The 12,834-nt window shown below is 34.3% G+C and overlaps 1 protein-coding gene across 2 annotated transcripts in view; it reads left to right on the top strand.

Annotated features, from left to right (window-relative positions):
• Nucleotides 1–12,643, top strand: part of LOC128214204 (ATP-binding cassette sub-family D member 3-like) — a 55,632-nt gene extending 42,989 nt beyond the window's left edge. For both annotated transcript variants that reach the window (XM_052920547.1, XM_052920548.1), the window contains 20 exons: nucleotides 109–160; nucleotides 611–699; nucleotides 1,957–2,026; nucleotides 2,633–2,659; nucleotides 2,915–2,985; nucleotides 3,187–3,310; nucleotides 3,797–3,853; nucleotides 4,105–4,157; nucleotides 4,603–4,762; nucleotides 5,145–5,214; nucleotides 5,683–5,780; nucleotides 7,538–7,629; nucleotides 7,927–8,021; nucleotides 8,410–8,479; nucleotides 8,855–8,918; nucleotides 9,530–9,607; nucleotides 10,006–10,071; nucleotides 10,461–10,670; nucleotides 11,000–11,161; nucleotides 11,547–12,643. In XM_052920547.1, the coding sequence (XP_052776507.1) occupies nucleotides 109–160; nucleotides 611–699; nucleotides 1,957–2,026; nucleotides 2,633–2,659; nucleotides 2,915–2,985; nucleotides 3,187–3,310; nucleotides 3,797–3,853; nucleotides 4,105–4,157; nucleotides 4,603–4,762; nucleotides 5,145–5,214; nucleotides 5,683–5,780; nucleotides 7,538–7,629; nucleotides 7,927–8,021; nucleotides 8,410–8,479; nucleotides 8,855–8,918; nucleotides 9,530–9,607; nucleotides 10,006–10,071; nucleotides 10,461–10,670; nucleotides 11,000–11,161; nucleotides 11,547–11,624 (1,786 nt within the window). In that variant the 3' untranslated portion in view covers nucleotides 11,625–12,643. The remainder of the gene's footprint in view (nucleotides 1–108; nucleotides 161–610; nucleotides 700–1,956; nucleotides 2,027–2,632; nucleotides 2,660–2,914; nucleotides 2,986–3,186; nucleotides 3,311–3,796; nucleotides 3,854–4,104; nucleotides 4,158–4,602; nucleotides 4,763–5,144; nucleotides 5,215–5,682; nucleotides 5,781–7,537; nucleotides 7,630–7,926; nucleotides 8,022–8,409; nucleotides 8,480–8,854; nucleotides 8,919–9,529; nucleotides 9,608–10,005; nucleotides 10,072–10,460; nucleotides 10,671–10,999; nucleotides 11,162–11,546) is intronic.
• The last annotated feature ends 191 nt before the right edge of the window (nucleotides 12,644–12,834 follow it).

Here is a 12,834-nt window from a genome sequence, read left to right as displayed (position 1 = left end):
ATGAAAAATCTACTGTGCAAAAACAGTTATACCTTCAAGTTAATGCCATTACCGGTAGCCTTCATAAAAATTCATTATTTTGATGTATTGCTTTGTTTATCATTTCAGCCGTATGGTGAAGATTTTGAAAATCCTACTGCCATCTTGGTTAAGTCCAGAGGTATGCTTATGTGCAGTAGTAGTGGTTGTCTCATACATACAGTACATTTTAGTTTAGAACTAAAACTGTGAATAGAAATAGTACTTTTTTATAAAAAAAATATTCAGTATTTTGCTTGCCTGATTCTGGCCAAGAATAAATGGAGCAAATTAGTGAAATCGATCAAAAATACATTATTTCTGTTTCCATTAAAAACAAGAGTGGGTGAGGTTAAATCCCTTTGTTCTTATAGAACTTAAATTGAGAAGGATAATCCTGAACAATTGTAATTTAATTTCCCATCTTTGTGTAAGATGGAGTGAAATCTGACAATGGAACACCAGTGTGGCCTTATTTTCAAATAGTTTTGTACGTGTCAGACAACAACATTAAATGATATAGATTTACGTCACTATGCGATAACATCTATTGTTGAACCTACATGTATGTTTACATAAATAAATCTTGCAGGTAGGGTACCTTGCATTGGTGGCAGCTGCCTTGATTTCTCGAACTTATGCTGATGTCTGGATGATCCAGAATGGAACAGCTATTGAAAGGTATGATGACAACCATAAAATAAAGTTTATTTGAAGTGAGTAGGCTGCATTGGGAACCTGCTCTGCATCCAGTTATGTCTAACAGTTGCTTATGTTTGATTGTTAATTTGAGTTAACAAGGTTGTCTCGCACCTATTGGCTGCCTATGGATTGACCCCGCTGAGTCGCCATCTTGACTTTAATAGCCTTTAAATGCATTAAGTTACATAAAATAAAAGTGACTGCAATTCCAAGTAAAATCGAGATATACAAAGACTTGAACAAACTGTGTGAGATACAAGAGGTTCAGACAGTTATGCTTGTATTTGTATCTTGGGGGCAGACAGTTATGCTTGTATTTGTATCTTGGGGGGGCAGACAGTTATGCTTGTATTTGAATCTTTGGGGGCGGGCAGACAGTTATGCTTTTATTTGTATCTTGGGGGTCAGACAGTTATGCTTGTATTTGTATTTTGGGGGGCAGACAGTTATGCATGTATTTATATCTTGGGGGCAGACAGTTATGCTTGTATTTGTATCTTGGGGGCAGACAGTTATACTTGTATTTGTATCTTGGGGGTGGGGCAGACAGTTATGCTTTTATTTGTATCTAGGGTGGCAGACAGTTAGGCTTGTATTTGTATCTTGGGGGCAGACAGTTATACTTGTATTTGTTTCTTGGCGGCGGGGCAGACAGTTATGCTTTTATTTGTATCTTGGGTGGCAGACAGTTAGGCTTGTATTTGTATCTTGGGGGGCAGACAGTTATGCTTGTATTTGTATCTTGGGGGCAGACAGTTATGCTTGTATTTGTATCTTGGGGGGCAGACAGTTATGCTTGTATTTGTATCTTGGGGGCAGACAGTTATACTTGTATGTGTATCTTTGGGGCAGACAGTTATGCTTGTATTTGTATCTTGGGGGCAGACAGTTATGCTTGTATTTGTATCTTGGGGGGCAGACAGTTATGCTTGTATTTGTATCTTGGGGGCAGACAGATATGCCTGTATTCGCATCTTGGGAGGCAGACAGTTATGCTTGTAATTGTATCAGTCATAATTAAAATGTAATATTGTATAAAAACAAGGAAATGTAATACTTTTTAAATGAAAAATAAAATGATATTAGAACAAGTATATTGGAAATCTACAAAACAATGTTCTGTGGACTTTGGTAATACACATATTTATGATTAATCGTTTCAACTTCTTGTGATTATTAGTTTTAATTAATAGATACTGAGAGTATGTATGACTCTATGGGTTTTTTAAATTTCAGTGCTATTATTGGCAGAAACATGGCACTGTTTAAGAAGCACCTTTTCAAGTTTATGTGGGCAATGCCTGTGGTTTGTATTGTTCCTTTATTTTATAAAAAAATGCTTAATGCTTAATTTTCCATTATTTTATTCCTTTGCTTACAAGGCACAGATGCTAATTTAGCTGAACTATTTAAGAATATGGAGAAATTTCCTACTTCTCCCAGCTTTGGGGTTGAGGTCAACATCAGGATAAAGTTTCAGGTCTATTCAAAGATTAACTCATATCTCGAATGCATTTCATTCAATTTGAATGATACTTCACACAATTGTTCAGGGCCCTCGCACAATTTATTTAGGCAACTGTATATGATCTTAAATATAAATTATGGCCCTTGATTGACTGAAGTAGTTCCGAGGACTTCCACTGGTCAAAAACATGTAAACAAATACTGACATAATGCGATGAGAAAACATATTATTTCTTATTATTACTCTATTATTACTGGTAAATCTGAACAGGTTTATTTCCTAAAATAGCATGTTACTTATGAAAATCATAACGAGTATGATATTGAAATGTATCATCTTTTATTTGCGTACTTATCACTTTTATGCCTTTCTTATAGCCAGTCAAGTGTTGACCATAATCATGAGCAACATTTGTTATTGTTGATGCATTTTCTCTTCTAACAGATATCAGTGGTGAACAATCTACTCAAGGTATGACATTTATTTCTTTTGTGCTGTTTCATTTTCATTTAAATGTATTTCAATGTAAGTGTAAGTGTTCCATTTCAAGTTATATAAATCCCTTTTTATTTATTTTTTTTCTGTGCATTTCTATGCTTAATGCATATATTTTCTCCAAGGAAGTTTGGTAGAGTTTTAGTTTTGTTTCAGACTTAATATACATGTGAATAGAATTGGACTGACATGTAAATTGTACATTTATTGTTTTTCAATTCCTGTTTTCAGTATGGGTTGAATGAACTTAAGCTGAGATTTCGAACCAGACTGTCACGACACCTGTATGACAAATACCTCCAGTACGTACATGTAGTTTTTACAGAGAAGATTTATAAATGATAACTTAATTAAAATGGTCTTTCATTGTTATTTGTAACCGTAATATGCCTTCCGGGTACATTAAGTTGTTTTCTTTAACCTTGTTAGTGTACTACTCAAAGAAAAGAAAAACAAAACAATGGCAAAAGCTAATAAACAGTATTTTGCCATTTTCCCTCCAGGGGATTCACGTACTACAAGATGAGTAACCTTGACAACCGGATCTCCAATGCTGACCAGCTGTTGACTGTTGATGTTGACCGCTTCTGTGAGTCTGTCGCAGAACTCTACTCCAATCTCAGCAAAGTAAGAAGTGTTTGTGCTTTTATATCATGGATCTGAATCCTGGCCTCATTTCTCGAAACTTCTGAAGCTTAACAGGCTTAATTAGTTTTTGCCAAAAGATTATTCCTATTTAAAGTTTAATAACTAAAAGAAGTATATATTATGGGAATAATAGACAAACAAATAGGGAGCCTAGCTCAATCCTCTTATAAGGTACTCAAGAATTTTTGAGAAATTGGGGCCAGGTTCTCACGTCTTTTAAAACCATCAATTAAAATTTGCATGAATTTGATTGCTGGAATTTCATACATGTGGCACTAACATTTGAACAAGTTCTATAGTTAAGCATAGTTGAATGGGGGTGCTTACATTTACTGAGGAATGGAATACCTTGAGAGTTCCATCAGCATAAAAAATATTCTATAACTACAAAGCACGTTCTTCATATGTACCAATGGGATTTCGCATTGAAGGTGACCTATGAAACTGTGTCAATCTTTGTTTCAGCCAATACTGGATGTTGTCATATACACAGTCAAACTGACAGAAGGCATAGGTGCACAGGTATGTTTGATGTTTACTGGTATTGTACACATTCTATGGAAAATCCATTTTGAGTCTTGCAAGTATGTCTTGGTAAAATTGTTGTTCATATGTTTTAATACACGTTTTTGCTTTTCATTTCCTCTACTTTTTCTTTCGATCTGAGGCTGAAGTTAGGAAGTTATATCCATCCTATCAAAATCAAGTGTACAGAGTGTTTAGTTCATGTAAACATTTGTAGTTTCTGCATGTTAATTTTCTAATATTTTCAGGGTCCCAGTGTTATGCTGCTGTACTTGGCCTTCTCAGGGATGGTTTTAACAAGGTTAGTTTAATAATGTCTGTAAACTTATCTTGTTATGTTACAATAATGGGAGAAAGAAAGTTACCCAAGCTTTACACTGTAAAATATTGGATTAATAAGATGAATTACCAAATAAAACAAATTGGATTCATTTTAGAAACATCTACAGAAATTAGCTTCAATCATCACCAACATGTGGCAATCAGATATTTTGTAATGTAAACATTTGAGTTAAGATGCTAAAGTTTTTTTAAGGCATTATAGGATAAGAACTGTTTCTTATATTGTCATGTGTTCTGAATGCAATGATCAAGAAATTAGTTGCTGCAGACAAAATGATGAAGTGCCCATATACAACATATTTTGTCTCCAAATCAAAATCACATGTGAGAACTAATTCATTTAAAATGTGTTACTGGTCAAGATTAATTATAGAGTTTGTATATGCAGTACAATTTTCTGGTAGATTGCGTCGTCCGATTGGTCGACTAACAGTCCAAGAGCAGAAGCTGGAAGGAGAGTATCGCTATGTCAATTCCCGCATTATTACAAACAGCGAGGAAGTCGCCTTCTACCAGGGCAACAGGAAGGAAAAGGACATCATTCTCAAAACTTTCCAGAAATTGGTAGGTGCCAAGAGGATTATTTTACCCAAATTTTTAAAAGAAGAGACTATATGGTAATCAAGCCATTCATCACATTCAGCTTGTTCATACTGCTTTGAGTCCTATCCATAACTTTGGTATTTATGGTAGGATTTTGAAATAATTTTGCAGAAGTGACAACAATAAGAAATTTGAAAATAATTTCCCATTTCTGACCACCATAAGATGGGGCAAAAGACATTTTAAGATGTCCTGCTTACATTCCTTGGAAGAAGATTAAGGATTTGTAATCAGTAGATCAACAGAAATCCAAATATCTTCGAAAATCTGATAGCATGTAACGTAATATGTTGTTTTTTTTACCTGAATGGTCGGACATTTAAGAAGGTGTTTAATGTTTCAGGTGAACCACATGAGATATTTCATATCTTTCCGACTTCAGATGGGGCTGGTGGACAACATTATTGCTAAATGTAAGAAACAAATTATGATCAAACCAAAAAATGTACTAACAATTAGCAAGGAAATATACATGTAGCTACTTAGATAGAATTACCGGTAAGTAGGAAATTCTCATGAATGCTTATTTTTGACACAGGGCTTTACTATCACCTTGATATAGCCAAAAACTTACCATCCATTTGTAGAACTTACAATACATCTATGGCTTTTCCTTAAATTGGCACCAAACTGTGATTTTGGTGGTTACCCAGCAAGTCAAGACAAGTAAGTTTACCTCACATTATCTGGATATCACGGCAGCGTCACACCACATTGTTGTGTATCATTGTGAGAACAAGGGAAGATTACAATAATGTTGTAATGATATGATTCACTGACACTGTAAGATAAATTTTAAGTTTTTACTAGCTAAGAGTTTGACATGGCAGTTTTCAAATTAATGTATATTTGAATTCAACATGGATTTGGATATATTTCAGACTTTGCGACTGTGATAGGTTACCTTGTTGTAAGTCGACCGTTCCTGAACCTCGCCAATCCTAAATATGAAGAGAGTTCTCATAGTCAGCGTCTCGAGGTAATGCCTGTCAATGGTTGATGCTTCCTTTTGTTTACTGTGTGTCATATTCAGATCTGGCTACTGCTGTTGGGTTCTATGTCGAAAGTCGGCCATTTTTCGACACAAATAATCCGAAATACAAACACTCATCAAATCGTGGTGATCTGATGCAGGTATTTCCTGGAGAATGTTCATGATACCCAGAGACATTTAGCTTGCTTGTATCCTTAGTATACACAAGTTATTTTACATTTTCTTTTCAAAAGAATCCTGCTTTTTATATTATATGTACTACTTGCTTTTAAACAACTATTTCAGCATTTCAAGTGTTGCATCCCTTCCTTGTCCCCTGGAAATATTCCGTGTATGGCTATTTATATGGGTGATAATGTTCAGCTGCCAAATACAGCGTATACTTTTCTTAGCTGATAGCATAACAGCGTACAAACCCCACATGTTTTCTTCCACTCATTCAAGTACATGATATTTAAAAGTATCAATGATTATCATGCTGAGTATTTGTTTATGGGACAATGGGGAGAACAGTTTTATCTAGTCAATAAATATGCTTTTTCTATGAAAAAAAATGAATGAGCTTTAGGGCTGTTCCTTTAAACATATAACCCACAGGGGTGGGGGAGGCACTTCTAAATTATGCCACCCCGCTACAGAAGCAAATCTACCCTTTTGGGGTCTAAATTAGGGATAAAGACACCCACCCATATACTATGAAAATAATTTCCTTCCTCACGTGGGTTATATGTTTTACTGGAATAGCCCTCAGAATACAATATTAAATTTGAGAATCTTGTAATTACATGGTGAGTTTATGTTACTCGTCATCATCCATTATTATCAATGATTGATAGAAAAGTAGTATAAAAAGAGGATTGATTATAGTGAAATTGGAAAAATAGTAATCATCTTTTTTTGTAATTACTGCTCAACACATGATGTGTTTGACATTACTTTGCTGGCTGTTGAATATTCGGTGTGTTGTATGATAAATTTTGCATCAAAATAAGACATATAGATGTTCAAAACTACCTTAAATACAGGAGACCATTGGTCATGCAAATACAAGGGAGCAGGTTCAGGCACAAGTTGTCATAAGTGGAAAAGCCATAACACAATTTGTCAATTAAGGGGTTTCAAATTCATTTCAATTAACAAACAAATATTTAATAAGAGTTGTTCTCTGCATTTTTTTTATTGATTTTGGAAATGGAGGGATTATGAAACATGTGGCTATAAGGGAGTCTCATCCAACCCATATACTTATTCTTTACAAGTTAAGGGCAAGACATCAAGAGGCCTTAATATTATCCAAAGTAAGGGGCTTAAGTCTCACCTGATTATTAACTGGTCAACCAAATTGACTCTTTCAGCCTACCCCCTTAACCATGGACATACATTTTTGTCTTACGATGATATACCGGTAGTTCTTCTCTTATAATCTACTTGGGGCCACCTGATACCTTTTAAGAAATAAATAAGTGACCAAACATTACATGTTTCTGTAGATGGTGCCATGATATGGACAAACAACTAAAATAGCCTTTAGTTAATTTATATGACACAAGTGGTCAATGGTTTGAGCCCCGCCAGGTGCATTGTCTCATTAGCTGGTCAAATTTAGAAAATTTACTAGATATCTCTCCAGGAAACAGATTCCAATATGAACTGTATTAGCTTAAAGCTTTCCTTATGATGAAATTAATGATTTGGTTAAAAAAAACTTTGTTTTAAGTATCTAGTTTATTGTGTGTTTATAGGACTACTACAAGAGTGGGCGTATGTTGGTGAGGATGGCGGAGGCTATTGGGCGTATTGTGCTGGCAGGCAGGGAGATGACCAGACTGGCAGGGTAGGAATCACACACTTATGTGCTTGCTGCATTGTGCAAATCATAATATCATGCAAAATATTCTAGTCTTGGATGACTCCACATATAGGTCATGATATGCACTTTCATTGCTTTCACTGTTATGATGTGGAAAACATTTATGGCCGCATGCTGTGTATTCAGTTATTAATTTATTATTAACTTGGAAAGGTCAAAATAAATATACATTGTTACATTTCCATAGGGTTCTCCTTTTACACAATAAGCATAGATTATTGAGCTGAATCTGAATCTATATTAAACCTGTTATATTTCCAGTTTCACAGCAAGAATCACGGAGCTGATGCAAGTATTGGATGATCTCAACAATGGGAAGTATGAGCGGACAATGGTCACCAACAGGAATCATGAAGGTAGGGAAAGTCTTGATGGTCTTGATTGAGTTTTGCTGCATGCATTGTGTCTTAAGTTTTAGCTACATTCATTATTTTTGCCTATTACATGTAGGTACTTCCTTTACAAAAGTTGTTATTTCCAACAGACATGGACATACTTTTTCTGCCTAGAAGGAAATTATATTGTGTAAGTTGTTTGTGACTGCCTATATGTATAAGAATACAATTTAAATCATACCACAGAAACTAAAGTGTCTATAGAAAACTGATATACTTATATCTTACAAAGCATTTTCATAGATAATTTACAAGATGATTTACATTACGAGTTATTTGTATGCATTCATCTTTTTCTCTATAGATTAAACTTGGTTCATATGTTTAACATTACTATTGCTATTTTCAGATTCAGAGCGTCCCCATGTGGACTTCAAGCCGGGAAGTGGGAAGCTGGTCTTCCAGGATCACCTTATCAGGTAAGGCATACATGTCTCATGATAATATCAAACTCACATGTGAACAATAGTACACATACATGTACATTCCTTGAAAATGGAATACAGTTTAAAAAAAGTATGGCATTCAGGAATAAACTGTTTAGAATTAATCGGACAAGTAATACAAATAACAATTACCATAAGATTTATAAATATGTGTTTCTTGTCAATATAAGAAATCAGATGAAAGAGTTTTTAGTATTTTGTATCATGCAAACTTCGTTGGTACACATTGTACAGTAAACATTGTGGAATTCTGCAAAAAAAGGGAAAAAGAATTCAAAATCAATTACTTGGGAATTTCAAGCGATATATTATGGTTCTAGTTGTTGTATGTCTCTAACTATTTAACAGGTTTGACAAAGTGCCTTTGGTGACCCCAAATGGAGACGTTCTTGTCAAGGAGCTTAATTTTGAGGTTTGTTTTGACCACTTTCTTTATCCATTTATTTAATTCCCATATTAAAAGGTTTTGACTGTGTTTTCTTGTGTATAGTTATATAAGTTACCTAACTTCAAGTACAACAATAAACGCATTATGGTTACCAGTACCATAAGTCTTTAAAGAAAGATAAATACAAATGTACTTTACATTTTAGACTGAATGTAAACTTGAGCAATGCCAACAGACTTGAAATAATGTTTTTTTGCTTAAGCTTAAGCACATTTATTTCAGTAAATTCACATATGAACAACAAGTATTATAATGCATAAGGGATAGGAAAACAAGTTAAGCAAATTTATGTAAATTCCTCTCCCTGAGGTAAAATGTTAGAGTAACAGTTGTCATGGCAAAATTGTGTATGGTAAAAGAAAAAAATGCTATAGCCTTATCTGAAATATAGAACAAAAATGATCAGAAGCAAGTAAAGAAAAATGGAGAAGAAATTAATATAACAATAAAATGGTTTGGGAATTAAGGAAACATGTAATTGTAATAATTGTAATAATTCAAGTATCAAAAAACTGTATAAAGACGGAAATAATGTATTTATAGTTTTAAACTTATTTTTAGCTTTAACGTTTCAGGTGAAGTCTGGTGTGAATGTGCTGGTGTGTGGACCAAATGGCTCAGGAAAGAGCTCACTGTTCAGAATACTTGGAGAGGTATGATAACTGCGCCTTAAAATATTATTGATTACAAAATTAATGGTAAAATCATTGTACCTTTTCATGCTAGTCTGATTTAACAACAACAACAAAAGCTACTGCCTTCACCACCCACAGTCAAATAAGACAACTTAAAGTAACCCATTTTTGAAAAGTGCCATGTATGGGCAGGCCTACAGTGCCTACATGAAAGTCTGCCAATGATATGACACGCCTTGATCGGCTTGTTGCTCCTTTCACTTTAAGAACTATGAACGGCTTGTAAAAAGTTCCTTAGCACTTTCTGAAAAATCATTGAATAAATGTTAATTCTTCAACTTACGTTGTATTATTGACTTAAGATAAAAGTTTCATATTTTTTAATGTACCTCGTACATGTGTGATGTGTTTTACAGTTATGGCCCCTGTTTGGTGGAACTCTTACGAAGCCTGAGAAAGGAAACCTATTCTATGTACCCCAGGTATATGAACACTTAATAATCAAAGGAAATTAAATGAGCATATGAAGTGTTGAATATAAAGAGCCTAAATGTTTGGAAATGTTACCTGGCTTTTGAGTACTTTCTGACAAAAAGATTTCATATTAACATCCATGGACCATAGTTGACATGAATTTAGAATAGAACTATGTCTGCCCCTAATAATAAACAGGTTTGTTGAACAAAACAATCCAACATTATATTGAATCCAATTCCATTGAAATGTGTTTTCCCCAGGCCTCTTACATTTTTATCAATGTTTTAACATTAATGGATGTTTAAATCAGTTACCTCTCTGAATCAATCAAATTAATCTCAATAACCAGAACTAAAATTAAAACACCAATTACACATATAACTTCTCTGTCCAGCGCCCATATATGACGGTGGGCACCCTACGGGACCAGGTTATATACCCGGACAGCCCGGATGACCAGGCACGACGTGGCACGAAGGATGCGGATCTGGAGGAGATCCTCCGCAAGGTGCAGCTGGCATACATTCTAGAGCGTGAGAAGGGCTGGGAGTCTGTGCAGGACTGGATGGACGTCCTCAGTGGAGGCGAGAAACAGAGAATTGCGGTATGCTGATTCTACCAGATTCAAATTAGATTGAAGTCATATGAACATACTTGTAATTTTTAATGTTATTCAAAGGCTCTGTAGGAGATTTTGTAGAAGTCCAGGCATATGGCCAAATGTTTGGTGTATTTAAACATTAGGAGTGGTTTTCACACTACTTATTCTCCATATTATATGCATTTTGAGTCAGCTTATATTTATAAGAAGACAATATTTTTATTAATTTAAGTAATGATCAGCGATTGTTCAATAGAAATAATGAAGTATGAATGCCAGTCTTCAGTTGCTGTATTCAGCTTTTAGAATTCAACTTTGTTAAATTGTTGCAGATGGCGAGACTGTTTTACCACAAGCCCCAGTTTGCAATTCTGGATGAGTGTACGAGCGCGGTGAGTATGGATGTGGAGGGTTATATCTACCAGCACAGTAAGGAACTCGGCATCACCCTCTTCACCGTCTCCCACAGGAAGTCGCTATGGAAACACCATAAGGTATGAATTCTATGTTTTTCTCAGAAAAAATTGTTTCATGTATATAATTCAAATGTTTTCAGACTTTTATGAAAATATTTGTTCTTAATTTTTGGATTTAATTTTATATAAAGTTTGTTTGTATTTTAATATTGCTTTAATACAGAATTCAAAGATTTAAAGAAAAAGGTTTACCATTATTATTACATTTATATCTGCAAGTGCATGTTCATGTTTATTTCTGGTTAGTGGTATGTTCCACAATTTCAAGGACTAATATGTCTGAAATATTGTTGTTCCTCCTTTGTGCTGTCTGACAATGATGTGGTCTAGAATGGTTCATCAAATCAACCTCTTTCTGATGTAGGTTTTGTTGGTAAAACTTTTCTCTATTTTGTTTTTTCAGTATTACCTGATGTTGGATGGCCGAGGAAACTATGAGTTTAAACCAATCACAGAAGAAACGTCCGAGTTTGGATCTTAACAAAAACTGTGTGTAGTACTGAACAAAAAATAATTACATTGAATGTATACGGACATTTTCCGTGCAAAGATTTCTTTTTATCGATTAATTTGGAGAATCAACACACCTTTAAAACAACACATTTTCTTGTGGATGAAAATTGTTGTAAACACTGTTTCATAAAATAATTTACCAATAAATTTGAAACATGATGTATTTGATTTCACTTAGTTATAAAGTTTACTTAGTTGAAGAAATTCTTGAGTCAGGACTGAGAAAGCTTGAATAATGTACATGTATGGAAATCATTGATGTCATATGTTGTTTTCACGCATTGAATCATTACAAACTACCGGGTATGTCAATACATGTTTAATTGCAGGGACTTCCTGTGAACTGTTGGCATTCGATAGCTGTCGTCTGTACTAGTTCTGTTAGCATGATGGCTATGGTTGTACTTTCTGCTATTTATTTTTATACTTGATTTTGTAATTGTTCATGTTTTTATGTATGTGTCGTAGGCATTTTAGTGTATATATTCACTCCCACAGTTTTATAAATACTATTACTTATTAAAACTCTTGTTTTTCAAACCAAGGTGATACATAGTAAAAAAGTTTTCATGATTGGGTAATACATGTTTGAGGATTTATTACATGTAGATATTTATCATTGTACTGTTATGGTCTTCTTGATTGTACTAGCATTGTTCTTTCTTTATATGATATTGGATATACATACAATAGAAGAAACTCCGAAAAAAAAGTAAAGTGCATTCAAATGTACTTCAATATAAAGTTTTAAAGATGAATTAAACAGTTGTTCTGTTTTGATTCGACAGTGTTGGTGATTTTTAACAATAACTCTGATATATTGATTTGTGGGGACTGTTTTTGTCAGTACAGGTGTACCTGTTTGTGGGACGTTATTATAAAGCATTAGTCCAACTGATCATGACGATCCAGTGAAAATGTACATTATTATTTGATATTATTGTAAACTTCTTAACATAAATCCGCAAAATAAAACATTCGAACTCATACTTGCGTTTGTTTTATGAAGCTGTGTTGGAACGCACTATGACGTTAACAACCCAGCTTTGGAGTTGAACTATGGTATCGCTACACTAGGATAACACTATATGTACACTGCTGACGCCATTTAAGGAATGAATTGCGGGGTTGATGTCATTATCGGGGTATGAACGCAATTGGGTTGGTCAATGTGTGTG

Source organism: Mya arenaria, chromosome 13 (assembly GCF_026914265.1).
Source record: "Mya arenaria isolate MELC-2E11 chromosome 13, ASM2691426v1".
Taxonomy (NCBI): Eukaryota; Metazoa; Mollusca; class Bivalvia; order Myida; family Myidae; genus Mya; species Mya arenaria.
The sequence above is the reverse complement of the archived record's forward strand: the minus strand, read 5'-3'. Positions and strand labels throughout refer to the sequence as shown.